This window comes from Lithobates pipiens, unplaced genomic scaffold, assembly GCF_037356315.1.
Source record: "Lithobates pipiens isolate NorthernLeopardFrog02 unplaced genomic scaffold, aLitPip1_a1.2 Scaffold_25, whole genome shotgun sequence".
NCBI classification, from domain to species: domain Eukaryota; kingdom Metazoa; phylum Chordata; class Amphibia; order Anura; family Ranidae; genus Lithobates; species Lithobates pipiens.
In genome coordinates, this window is record NW_027507787.1 from 174,240,956 (window position 1) to 174,254,222 (window position 13,267).

At 41.7% G+C, this 13,267-nt stretch overlaps 1 protein-coding gene across 5 annotated transcripts in view; it reads left to right on the top strand.

The window, feature by feature from the left end:
* MYOF (myoferlin) overlaps nucleotides 1-13,267 on the top strand; it is a 229,345-nt gene that overhangs the window by 165,755 nt on the left and 50,323 nt on the right. For all 5 annotated transcript variants that reach the window (XM_077455200.1, XM_077455202.1, XM_077455203.1 and 2 more), the window contains 4 exons: nucleotides 2,071-2,169; nucleotides 8,432-8,557; nucleotides 11,494-11,649; nucleotides 12,755-12,846. In XM_077455200.1, the coding sequence (XP_077311326.1) occupies nucleotides 2,071-2,169; nucleotides 8,432-8,557; nucleotides 11,494-11,649; nucleotides 12,755-12,846 (473 nt within the window). The remainder of the gene's footprint in view (nucleotides 1-2,070; nucleotides 2,170-8,431; nucleotides 8,558-11,493; nucleotides 11,650-12,754; nucleotides 12,847-13,267) is intronic.

The following is a 13,267-nucleotide window of genomic DNA, read 5'->3' on the forward strand; positions in this document are numbered from 1 at the left end:
CGAAATTTCGGCCGCCGAAACATATCGGCCGAAGATGGTGTTTTCGGCAAATTGCTGAAAGGAAAATCTTGCCGAAAATGGGGGCGGGGCCTGTGCGGGGATCCGCCCCCTGGTGCCGCCCATTGCACCGGTGTTTTCCTGGTTCGTCCTCTGTCCTCCGTCCTCCCTCCTCCTTTCCTCCCGCCCGACAGTGCGGTGATCTCCGTGTGTCACGGAGCTGTGCATTGAATTGCCTGGGCGGCTGCAGTAACAATGTCCCGCCTCCTGTGACAGACGGTACACTGATCCAATTGCGGGACATTGAATCAGCGTGACGTGATTACAGGAGGTGGGACATTGTTACTGCAGCCACCCAGGCAATTCAATGCACAGCTCCGTGACACACGGAGATCACCGCACAGATCCGGGCATGGGTGAGGCTGCATTTAGACACTGGCAAGCTGCATGAGGGGGAAAGAGTGTGCCCAGGGCAAGCATTGCAGAGTTTTGTCCGCAGCTAAATCAAGTTTTTTGTGCCCACAGTGCTGCTGCATCCAAAAGTCATTTGTTTGCCTCTGAAACTATCTACCTCTGGCATATTGTGTGAATGGAGCCATGCTATATAAACCAGGTCACAGGACAAAGGCTGTACTCACTTTATTGACCATATAAAAAAATAATAATAATCTTGATTTTGACCCAGCTAGGTTTTTATCGCCATGTGATAGAATGGGGAAGGGTTAAGTTATTGCTAGTAGAGGTAACGATATGAGCATTCCCAATAGAAGTCTGTTGGAACGGAACCAGGTAGCTTGCTTGGGGCCAGTTCACACCAGATGCAGTTCCGTGTGCTTTTTTTTTTTTTTACACAAAATGCATGCACAGTGTTTTCCATGTATTCCAATGGCTCTAGTTCACACCATGCAGTCAGTTTCCGCACCGGAAACTGACTGCATGGTGTGAACTAAAGCCATTGGAATACATGGAAAACACTGTGCATGTATTTTTATCAGGCAGGCTGCATCTGAGGGGAACTGGTGAGGCTGCTTTGATCTCCTGTACCATGCCTGCAGTCTCTGACCAGCTCCTGTACCATGTCCCCAGTCTCTGACCAGCTCCTGTACCATGTCCCCAGTCTCTGACCATCTCCTGTACCATGCCTGCAGTCTCTGACCATCTCCTGTACCATGCCTGCAGTCTCTGACCATCTCCTGTACCATGCCTGCAGTCTCTGACCATCTCCTGTACCATGCCTGCAGTCTCTGACCATCTCCTGTACCATGCCTGCAGTCTCTGACCATCTCCTGTACCATGCCTGCAGTCTCTGACCATCTCCTGTACCATGCCTGCAGTCTCTGACCATCTCCTGTACCATGCCTGCAGTCTCTGACCATCTCCTGTACCATGCCTGCAGTCTCTGACCATCTCCTGTACCATGCCTGCAGTCTCTGACCATCTCCTGTACCATGCCTGCAGTCTCTGACCATCTCCTGTACCATGCCTGCAGTCTCTGACCATCTCCTGTACCATGCCTGCAGTCTCTGACCATCTCCTGTACCATGCCTGCAGTCTCTGACCATCTCCTGTACCATGCCTGCAGTCCCTGACCATCTCCTGTACCATGCCTGCAGTCCCTGACCATCTCCTGTACCATGCCTGCAGTCCCTGACCATCTCCTGTACCATGCCTGCAGTCCCTGACCATCTCCTGTACCATGCCTGCAGTCCCTGACCATCTCCTGTACCATGCCTGCAGTCCCTGACCATCTCCTGTACCATGCCTGCAGTCTCTGACCATCTGCTGTACCATGCCTGCAGTCTCTGACCATCTGCTGTATGAAAATATTTTTTAAAAACAGTCATTTTCGGTATCGGTGCTGTATCGGTTTCGGTTTTCGGCCTAGTGTATTTTTCATTTTCGGTATCGGTTTCGGCACCAAAAAACCCATTCGGTGCACCCCTAGTAAAAACAAGTAAATATGCAATATTTTCTGATCTATTTACGAATGCCGGCAGCATAGGGATTAAAAATAGTCTGTGTATTGAGGGAGTTCCACTTTCATCGAAATACTGATCATTATTTTCTTTACAGGAGGAAGAAATCGTGGACTGGTGGAGCAAATATTACTCGTCAATTGGAGAACATGAAAAATGCGGCCAGTATTTGCAGAAAGGCTATGACACATTAAAGGTACAGACATAGGGGGTTGTAGAATGGTGTATATACAAAAGCCTGTGATATTGATAACACTTAATTGTGGCAAAATTAGACTAGAACTAGATGAGGGTGTGCTTCCCAATGCACCAAAAGGCCACTTAACTAAAACGTGACCTTTTTTTTTATTGTAAATCATAAAAAGTATCTAAATAAACATATCGGTTATTATAACTATAGGATGAGGGCATGCCATTTATATATAATCAAAATTCTATCTCTATGTGGTAATATTAACATCTACCAAGTTTAAATGGTGAAAACGTCTCTTTAATATATATATATATATATATATATATATATATATATATATATATATATATATATATATATATATATGTGTATGTATGTATGTATAGACAATATGAGGGTTATTATTTGCTCCTATATTCAATATAAAGGCTCCAGGTGGTATTAGAGGATATGTAAGTTACAGGTCTACTCCCCAACGCTACCTGGTATCAAGAGATGGAGGTATATCTGTCTCTCCTCCCATTTATTGGCCACATGTAAAATTTAGATGAACTGAAGGAGGAGGTATGCTAGTAAATGCTGTTTTACTGAAGATATGGGCCATCTTTCTTCTGCCCTATGAAATTATCCATCTCTCAGATATGCGATATGGGTGCACACTCATCCATGTGGACACAAATAACCACTAATGGACGATCCCCATATCCACAAAAAAGCTTCTCTCTTAATCAAGACTACATTGACACAAGGCATGTCTCACCCCACAAAAAAGAAAAATGGAGGGGAGGGGGGAAAGAATGTGTCAGGACAAAAATTAAATCATGTGAACCTAAATGAAAATAAAGTCAAAAGGTGCTCCCAAATTCAAATCACCCAAACCTAACATGTTTCACTCTTCCAATAGAGCTTTGTCAGAGGTAAAAAAAAGTGAAGAAAATGAGCAACGAAAAGTAGCTGACTGTCATATGGTCACCATGTGACAGTCAGCTACTTGGTTGCTCATTCTCTTCACTTAAAAAAAAAAAAAAAAATTACCTCTGAACAGTGAAACATGTTAGGTTTGGGTGATTTGATTTTGGGAGCACCTTTTGTTTTTATTTTCATTTAGGTTCACATGATTTCATTTTTGTCTTGATACATTCTTTCACCCTCGCTCCATCTTTTCTTTTTTGTGGGGTGAGACATGCTTTGTGTCAATGTAGTCTTGATTAAGAGAGAAGCTTTTTTGGGGATATATGGGGTTCGTCCATTAGTGGTGGTTTTTGTCCACATGGATGAGTGTACCCGTATCGCATATCTGAGAGAGACTATTTCATAGGGCAGAAGAAAGATGGCCCATATCTTCAGCAAGACAGCATTTATTAGCGTACATCTATGTGGCCAATAGATGGAAGGAGAGACAGATATACCTCCATCTCTTGATACCAGGTGGTGTTGGTGAGTAGACCTTTAACTTGCATATTCTTTAATACTGCCTGGAGCCTTTATATTGAACATAGGAGCAAATAATAACCCTCATATTGTCTATACATATATACATTAAAGAGAAGTTTTCACCATTTAAGCCTGGTAGATGTTAATATTACCACATAGAGATAGAACGTTGATTTTTATATATAATGACATTGACCTCATCCTATAAGTATACCTGATATGGTCCTTTTACATACTTTTTATGATTTACAATAAAGGTTAAGTGGCCTTTTGGTGCGTAGGGAAGCACACCCTTGTCTAGTTCTAGTCTAGTTATAGAATGTTGGTACAATTCTCTATATTAAAAATTTATTGCAGTCAAAATGATTTATTTAGTTTAATCGAGCAGGAAAGGCTTGAACCACTGTCATATTTTAAATGCCATCTGTGTCCCCCTTTGGGGTTTATTTTCTTTAATTTCCTGTTCCGATGCCTGGACAATAACTTCCGCGAAGTCTCCCAATGGAGACAGAAGATGCAACAATTTTTTTGCTGTCAGTTTTCCTATTGGGGAAATTTCCCTAACTTCCTCTCTCAAATGAGACACAGAAAACCATGAAAACCAGTCCATTCTGCCTCTTCTTGACTTGACATCATGAACTCTAGCTGCAGTTGATCTTTAACCCTATTGTACAACTATAAGCCCTTGTACACACGGTCGGAGATTCCGACAACCAAATTTGTCGGAGTAATTCTGACGGATTAATTCCGGAAGAGGTCCGGAAGTGATGTTGCATACACACGGTCGGACTAAGTTGTCGGAAAATCCGATTGTACATAACGTGATGACGTTATTTTGTTACGACGGGACTACGTTCAGGCTAGTAGCCAATAGCTTTGGTCAGGAATTTGATCTGAGCATGCATGGCACTTTGTCCGTCGGAGTAGGCTACACATGATCGGAGTATGTCCGATCGGAGCATTTTGTTGGAAAAGTTGGTCCCTCGGATATTCCGACGGAAACAGTCCGATGCAGACCACACACAGTCGGAATATCCGACAAAACGGTCCGATAGGAAACATTCCATCGGAATCTACGACCGTGTGTACAAGGGCTAACTGTTCTCTTCCCTCCCATACCTCCCCACTCTGTTCCTATGCAGACATGGAGAAGAATCCCTATGTGAGCTCCAAGTTGCAACTTATAGTGTGACTTAGAGATTATAGAGCACTGACACGTGGTGGTGATTTAGTAAAAAAAAAAGGAGTGCAATATCTGGTGTAACTGTGCATGGTAGCCAATCAGCTTTTAACTTCAGCTTGTTTAATTAAAGTGGAAGTAAACTCCCCTATCGTTTTCAGCCAAGGAAGCTGTCATCTTTGCCTCCGTTTAATCTTCAACTGCTATGGTGCTGCACATGTGATTCGTTATGACACCAGCCATTGGATGGTTTGATAGTTTGGCTGAGAGCACATCCAATGTGCACTTAGCATTCCCGGCATGCCTTTTTTTTTTAACTGTTTAAATCGATGGGTTTACTTCCACTTTAAGCCTTGACAAAAAATAACCTGGAAGCTGATTGGTGCAGCTCCTCATATAAACCAGATTTTGCACTCTCCTGTTTTAATAAATTGGCTCCATTTTGGGTCTTCCTAAACCTATGTGACAGTGCTGGTGACCTAAACTGCAAATTGCCAAGCACTAGTGCAGTTTTGTGCAAGTCACATGCTACCCCATACCCTAAAGTACAGAGTGTCTCATTTTGGCTACTAGATAGGTGGGGGAGCGAAGAGAAGGTAACTTCGGGCTTCTGCAGGACTGACAAAGTAAACCTGATACTTTTCCCTGCATGTTGCACAAGAAGTTAATGTACAATCTATATGTGAACACCAGTAGCCACGTTAAATAAGTACCACGCAGTCTGGCAAGATCATCCAAACCACACTTGGGGTGGCCATAAAGATGTCCTGCATCCTTGCTGCTGCATACTTTTAACTAAAATTGGGTTAAATTTACTCTTTTGTGTAAAGGGACTGATTGCCCCTCAGTGGCAGAGGCAGGTTGAAAATTCTCTAACATCCACTTTTAGAGTTAGACTTAAATTTTTTTTTTTAAATATTAACCCCTTCACTGCCTGATTATTGAAAAAAAATCCCAAACATTGTGTTGAATATATATATAACTAATACTTCCACATATCAACTGAGAGGGGGTAAAAAAAACGTTGAGAAACCAAACCTCTTGGCAACTATGATCATCATCTCTTTTTGATTAATAACTATACCTATATGGTACTAGGTAATGCGTCTGGCTTCAGTTAATATGAGAGAACTTTTTCTATGTTCGATGGAGGTCTAAATTAACTGAACAATCTGGTGTGTTTTTATATATATATATATAATTTTTTTTTTTTTTTTTTTTTAAGTCGTTTAAATCAGTGCTGCTAATTTTGTATAATTAAAAGTATGGCCACAACTTTTTTTTTTGGACACTCTTCCCCTGTGGTTCAAAGGTGTACTTACCGCACTTTTGATTTCCTGTGACCCAGAGTCTGCTGATAGCAGGCTATTTCTCACTATCAGCTGACATGGCAGAGCTGCTTTAGGCCCTGAAAGAATCCTGACAACGTTCTTGGGATCCACCCAGCTGATTGACAGCTGGCTCTGAGAGCCGGAGTCGGCTGCCCTCAATCCTCTCCTGCCTGGCACTCTAGTGAGAACTGGAAAAGCAGAGCTGTGACTGACCGTCACGGTTCATGGTAGGTATGACCCACGCTTCTTTTTTAAAGTCTAATTTGTTTATGGTGGTATTTGGGATATAAAGTTTTGGGGATGTTGGTACCATTTTAATAGTGGATTAACAATCCACCCATATTTGATATATAAAGGAAATCTATTTAAACAAATTATCTAATCTGTTTCATTATCTGTAAACATTATGTCTTGTATGGGTTTGTTAAACCTCTGAATAAAGTTGTGATGTTGCGCTATGAATTCTGACAAATGCTGTGAACCACTATAATAAAGTGCTAGTGCAGAAATAATGTCGTAACGATCAAATGAATTGTGTTTGTAGTGGGTACAAATAGATCATGAATTAAAACACCTGGTAATGAATGATGCTATAGTGCAAAGTGAAACAATGACTGAGTGCAGCATATGCTGTAAACTTGATAACCAGAACGTAGCGATATTAGTGACCACTAAAAAATAGTACATAAATGGTAGGTGTATAAAAGTGCAAGCTTGCTAAATGAAATCTAAAACAAAAAATAGATATCACATTGTGATAAAAATAAAACGTCCAATAGGCCACCCTGGGGTCTGATATAGATATATAATAGTTCCAATAGAATTGTGACAATCAAAGGTAGTTAGATAAGTGATGTTTCCTTCACTGTGAAACTTGAAAATAATGGCCGATGCCAGGCCAATCCACTGCAGTGTTACCTTTAATGTGTACAAGCCCCTCCCCTTACCGCTGTAAGGTTACAGCATGAATGACTCGGATACTTTGCACAGGGGTCTTCAGAAGGTCCCTCTTTGGTAGAGGCAGTAATGGATCATGGGTATGGGCACAGCATTCGCCTCCAGTTTGCTCTGTTAAAACAATGGAAAATGGAAGCTCAATCCCAATAACAATACTGCTTTAAAACTCAAATTTATTAAAAGTGCACCAAATAGATACTCACTTTGCATAAAAAACACTGAGATAACTATCCACAAGCCGTGAGATTGTATGCTTATGTCACTTCCAGTTTCTGCCTATTGCTCCAATCCTGACACGTATCGTAACATCACATGACTTGATTGGGACGATACGCGTCAGGATTGGAGCAGTAGGCGGAAACCGGAAGTGATGTAAGCATACGAGCTCGCTGCTTGTGGATAGTTTTTTCAGTATTTTTTATACAAAGTTAGTGTATCTACTTGGTGAACTTTAAAAAAAAAATAGTTTTAAAGCAGTATTATGTTATTGGGATCTTTCTTCCATTTTCCATTGTTTTAATGGAGCAAACTGGAAGCGAATGCTGTGCCCATACTCGTGATCCATTACTGCATCTACCAAAGAGGGACCTTCTGAAGACCCCTGTGCAAAGTATCTGAGTCATGCATGCTGTAACCTTACAGCGGTAAGGGGAGGGGCTTGTGCACATTAAGGTAACACTGCAGTGGATTGGCCTGGCATCGGCCATTATTTTCAAGTTTCACGGTGAAGGGGAAACATCACTTATCTAACAATCTTTGATAATTCCAATAGAATTGTGACAATTCTATATCTGTATCAGACCCTAGGGTGGCCTATTGGACGTTTTATTTTTATCACAAATGTGATATCCATGTTTTGTTTTAGATTGCATTTAGCAGTACTTGTACTTTTATACACCTACCATTTATGTACTATTTTTTTAGTGGTCACTAATATCACTACGTGCTGATTATCAAGTTTACAGCATATGCTGCACTCAGTCATTGTTTCACTTTGCACTTCAGCATCATTCATTACCAGGTGTTTTAATTCATGATCTATTTGCACCCACTACAGCACAATTCGTTTGATTGTTATGACATTATTTCTGCACTAGCACTTTATTATAGTGGTTCACAACATTTGTCAGAGTTCACAGCGCAGCATCACAACTTTATTCATTCACTTGTTTATCTGCCAAGGATCAGCTAATTAGGTGTTTGCAGCATTGAACCTTCAGCTTTTTAATTAGTTGACAGCGCTGGAGTACTATTTACATTGTGTTTTAATGTCTAGTTTCCAGTCCAAACATGCACTTATTTTTTGGCATACTGTACAAGAAGATGTGCTTGATTACTGTCCCAATTATTGTAACCTTTACAGGTGTATGACACTGAGCTGGAGGAAGTTCCCGAATTCCGAGGCCTTACAGACTTCTGTGAAACATTTAAGCTTTATAGAGGGAAGGCTGACGAGAGTGATGATCCTTCTGTTGTTGGGGAATTTAAGGTAAATGGTGACAGAATTTGATCTATGGATTTATGCTGTGCCAGGACAAGGTCATCCGGTGTCCAGGGCGAAGATGGCAAATTGCACCTCACCCTAATAACAGTGTGTGGAGGGAAATGTAATGTTTGTGGCATGTGCTAAAACGGTTCCAATAGCTGTGGTACACTGCAGCAAACTGAAAAAATTATTGCTGCGTTGGTGGTGTCACTGGAAGGAAAAAAGATCTTTGCCAGTGGTCTTGCTAAGAAAAACGATGGTGCTGTGTCAGTGGGGAAAATCTGCCGCTGCATCACTGAAGGAGGCAAATGGAGGTGAGCTCCGGGTGGGGGGGGGATACAAAGCAATAAAAGACTCTAGGGTAGTGATGGCGAACCTTGGCACCCCAGATGTTTTGGAACTACATTTCCCATGATGCTCATGCACTATGCGGTGTAGCTGAGCATCATGGGAAATGTAGTTCCAAAACATCTGGGGTGCCAAGGTTCGCCATCACTGCTCTAGGGGCTTTTGAGGGAGGAGGAGGTGCTGAAATGGCTCTAAGGTGTTGCTCAGATGTGCGACTATCATTACTGCCCCTCTGAGACTCTGAAAAACCATCTGTAGCAGAGGGTGTTTTTTTTAAGCACTGAGTATATTTCACCTGCTCGCTGCCTGTTTTAAACCACTGACCTATTGTATTGTAGTCAAGTACATGCCGTGGCCATGAAGCAAAGCATCAGACGATGGCATGTGCACAGCCCTGAGCAGCAGCTGCCTTATTCTGAGTTTGAGAGTATTTCTCAGACTCTATGCGATGGATCTCTTCTGCCCCTTGCTGGCTGGAGAGAGGACAAAATCCTCTCTGGCAGAAGATGGTCGCAACTTCTGACAGGAGTAACGCCAACGTCACTCCTGTCAGTGAGGAGCAGCGCGAGCAGTCATAGTTACTAGGGCACGTGTCCCTTGTGCCCACCTCTTGTCCCTTGCACTGGATATATGGATACTGATGACCTTCACCCTTTTCATTGTGTGTGTAAAAAAACAAAAAAAAAACAAAAAAAAACTGCACACCACAAAATACTAAAAAAAAAAAAAAAAAAAAAAAAAAAAAAAAAAGGCTGCAGTGGTTGCATTTTAGTCATTTAATGCTTCTTCCAGTGTACTGATGCTGTGGAGAAATAGAAAATGTGTGCCTCAGTTGCTTTACCGTAGACAGAGCCTGAGCTAGCTCAGACTTGCATATAACGTTATTGTTTTTATTAGGTTTATGTAGGGGAACAGAGGGGGAGTATAAATGGCTAAGATTAATATTTCAGGTATATGGCCACATTTTTGAAGCACTACACCCTGCATTTTCTATAAATACCACTACTACTATTCAGAGCTAGTCTTTATATTTCCCACACCTATATAGAAATTAGGACACTTGACATGTATGTTTTCTGTGAGTCCATGGCTCCATTAAACACTGAGGAAAACGTGAAAAGTATCTGAGTGCTCCATATGCTGGCACAATACAAGTCTACAAAATATTTAAATGTAACCTATTCTATTTGAATAAAAAATAGACATTTTTTTTATTGACTTGCATTATAAAAAAAAAGCTGAAAACAATACATTCTCTTTAAGAAAATTGTGCAGTTTTTAGATATGGTGGATTTCTTTAATAACGTTTTGTGAAAATAAAGTTAAAATGCACTGTTGGGCTTAAAAAATGTATATGAAGCGCACCCCCCTAAGGAGCCGCAAGTAGAATGGGATCCACCACCCTGCACAGCCAGGTACACTGAATTTCCACAGGCACTCAGACAACAGTCCAGTACTTTTTTGTTTTTATTTACTTGAGGGATTAGAACTTGGCTGGGGATTGGGAATTATGGCATACCCACTTGACTTCAGAACAGTTCCAGGGGCAACTTGTCCTATATACAATCTGTATACACTCCTCTGCCTCCTCTAGCACTCGCTTGTTTGCCAAACTCCACTGGCACACTGACAGTTAATCTACCACAGTACTTGGTCAGATTTAGAGCAAAAGCCTGTTAAAGAGAGGAACCCAAGGCCCCTTAGTGTGTTGCAAAAAGGTCATTGTCCAGCATACATCCTTGTGACTACTGCTTCCAGCACCACCTCTTCAGGGACTGCCAACCCACCTGGCTGCAGCTGCCCATTTCACTAGCCCTCCTGGCTAACTCTCCATAGTCCTCCCAGACTGATCACTCACCAACCCACCCGACTTACAGGAGATCTCTCGGACGTGCTGACCTGCTCCTGCTGTCCTGAGTCCTCACACTTGCTCCTGTGCCTCCAGGAAGGGCGTCCTCCATGTGTATGGGAGAACCTTCCAGCACCCAAGCTCCGGGTCCAAGGTCATCACCCCCCAGACTAGGGGGTGCCTTGTGAGGGCCTCCGACAGCCTCCTTGGCACTCCATCACCATTTTCCATCCGATTGCCCCTGCTGACATTACTCGTGGCTATTTATGAAGTGTCCTACCCCCTTCCCACCCCTTTCTGCTGGGGCCCTCATAAATATTCTAAACAGTCCCTCCTAGATTCCACCTACTGCATCTGAAAGTTTCTCCAAGGTTTCGGAAAACAGGGGGAGGCACCCGAAATGCTGCTTGCTGAGTCATCCAGCCTCCCTGAGTCACTTAACCCTGACCCTGATTCAACCCAGGCCTGGCTCTCAGCCAAACTAATTTGCTTACACTGACAAAACCTATTTACACCTAGCATACTAGCTAGAGGATGCTACATATAAATATAATAAGAAAAGTGTCATATAAAAAAAACTGAGATGTGGACCTTTTTGTCTAGAAATGCTGGCAGTCGGACTCTGGTTGGTATGAAATGACATCCAGGCTTTTTTTGTTTTCATTATTCATGTTCACTGTGACATGGTTCTACAGTCGTCATGTTTTACAATACAATTAATTAACCAGTCTTGATCTCGTAGGGTTCTCTACGTATATACCCTCTCCCGGATGATCCCGGTGTCCCTGCCCCACCCCGACAATTCCGGGAGCTGCCAGACAGCGGAACTCAGGAGTGCATCGTTCGCATCTACATTATCAGAGGAATAGATCTGCAGCCAAAGGATAGCAATGGCCTGGTGAGAGTCGTATCTTTATTATTATTATTATTATTATTATTATTATTATTATTAAACAGCTCCTAACATTTATTAAGTCGGTGTAAAGTTAAGACATCTGCATAGAAGCAACCCCTTCATACAAGAGACTTTGTCTCAAACTAATGCAGGCCATACATTATGCAATTTTCTTTTCTTCAACCACAGGTGGAAGGAAAGAAAATTGCTTGACTCTCCATCAACATAGTCAGTGCTATTGCATTCTGACAGCGGTCAGCCATCAGAATACAATGATTACTGCTGGTGGCTATAGCCGCAGGCAGTGATATAAAAGATAAAACCCTGACAGGCTGGTTGTACTGAAGTCTATCAATAAATCGATTTCATTCAACCAGCCTGCCCATAGAAGGATCAAAAGTTTGCAAGTCTATGGCTTGCTTAAAGCTGGTGTCAAATGGGCACTCCTCACCAAATTTTTCTTTACTAAAAACATACCAATTAAAATTGAAATATTTTGTGTAGTATTGACTTGCTTTTGGCAGCCTTTCATACCAGTTTAAAAAATGTAATTTTTTTTAAATATCCTTTTTGTGCACATTTCTCATGCCTTGTGGTGTATTTCAAGTGAATTGCAGTACATTGTACGGGCCTGTTTTTTGCATAACTGTTAAAAAAAGCAAAAATATGCCACTGTGCATGCAGAAGCAAATGCAAAAAAAGAAGGCTCAAGCAAACCAAAATTTGTGAAAAAGACATGTCATAAAATGCAATAAATATGCATGTGTTTTTAAATACCGAAGGATGAATTGGCTTGCAGGAGGCTGCGCAACCAAAGTTTGTCTGCATAGAAAAGTCAGTGTGCAGGTAGACAGAGGGTATTATACACTGCAATTGCTGATTGTCTTTGCCTAAATACAACCATTTTCCCAGATTTTATTTTTATTTTTTTATTATTTTTTCCCAAAAATGTTTAGGATCCCTGAGAAAACGAAAGAAGGGGTTTTATTTTGCGCACTCTAAACATTTTCTCTTAATGGATAATTCTTATTTGTATAATGAATATAAATATCCCTTATCTTTTTTATTTTTCTTTTTTTTTTTTTTTTTTTTTTTTTTTTTATTCTAGTGTGATCCTTACATCAAAATTACGCTGAGTAAGAAAGTGATCGAAGATCGGGATAACTATATTCCTAACACTTTGAATCCTGCATTCGGAAGGTATCTTCAACCTGTATTTAATTATCTTTAAAATCCTCCCTTCTGTAAACCTCAAAAATTCCTGAGACTGCTCCTGAGTTCTGCCATCTTGGATATGATGTCAGCAGCCCCAGCAGTAACCCTAATATACAGTAGTAGACCCATTTGCCTTGGCAGCTACATGAAGGTTATGTTAGGAGAGGAGTTGGACAGCGCGATAATAACGATCATAGCGGCAGTTCCGCCACTTGATTGTTATAGTGGCCGCCATCCGGTGCTTCTCCAAGCTCTATCGTGCAATCAGGAGCCCAGAGAAGGAATCGTCCGGAGCCGGATGGCGACGATAGAGATTTCCGGTGACCGAACGGTCACCAGTCATCTCTGTGACCGCCTGAGGCCTGGGCATGACGTCATTGCCCGGGTTCACAGAAGTAAACAAAGC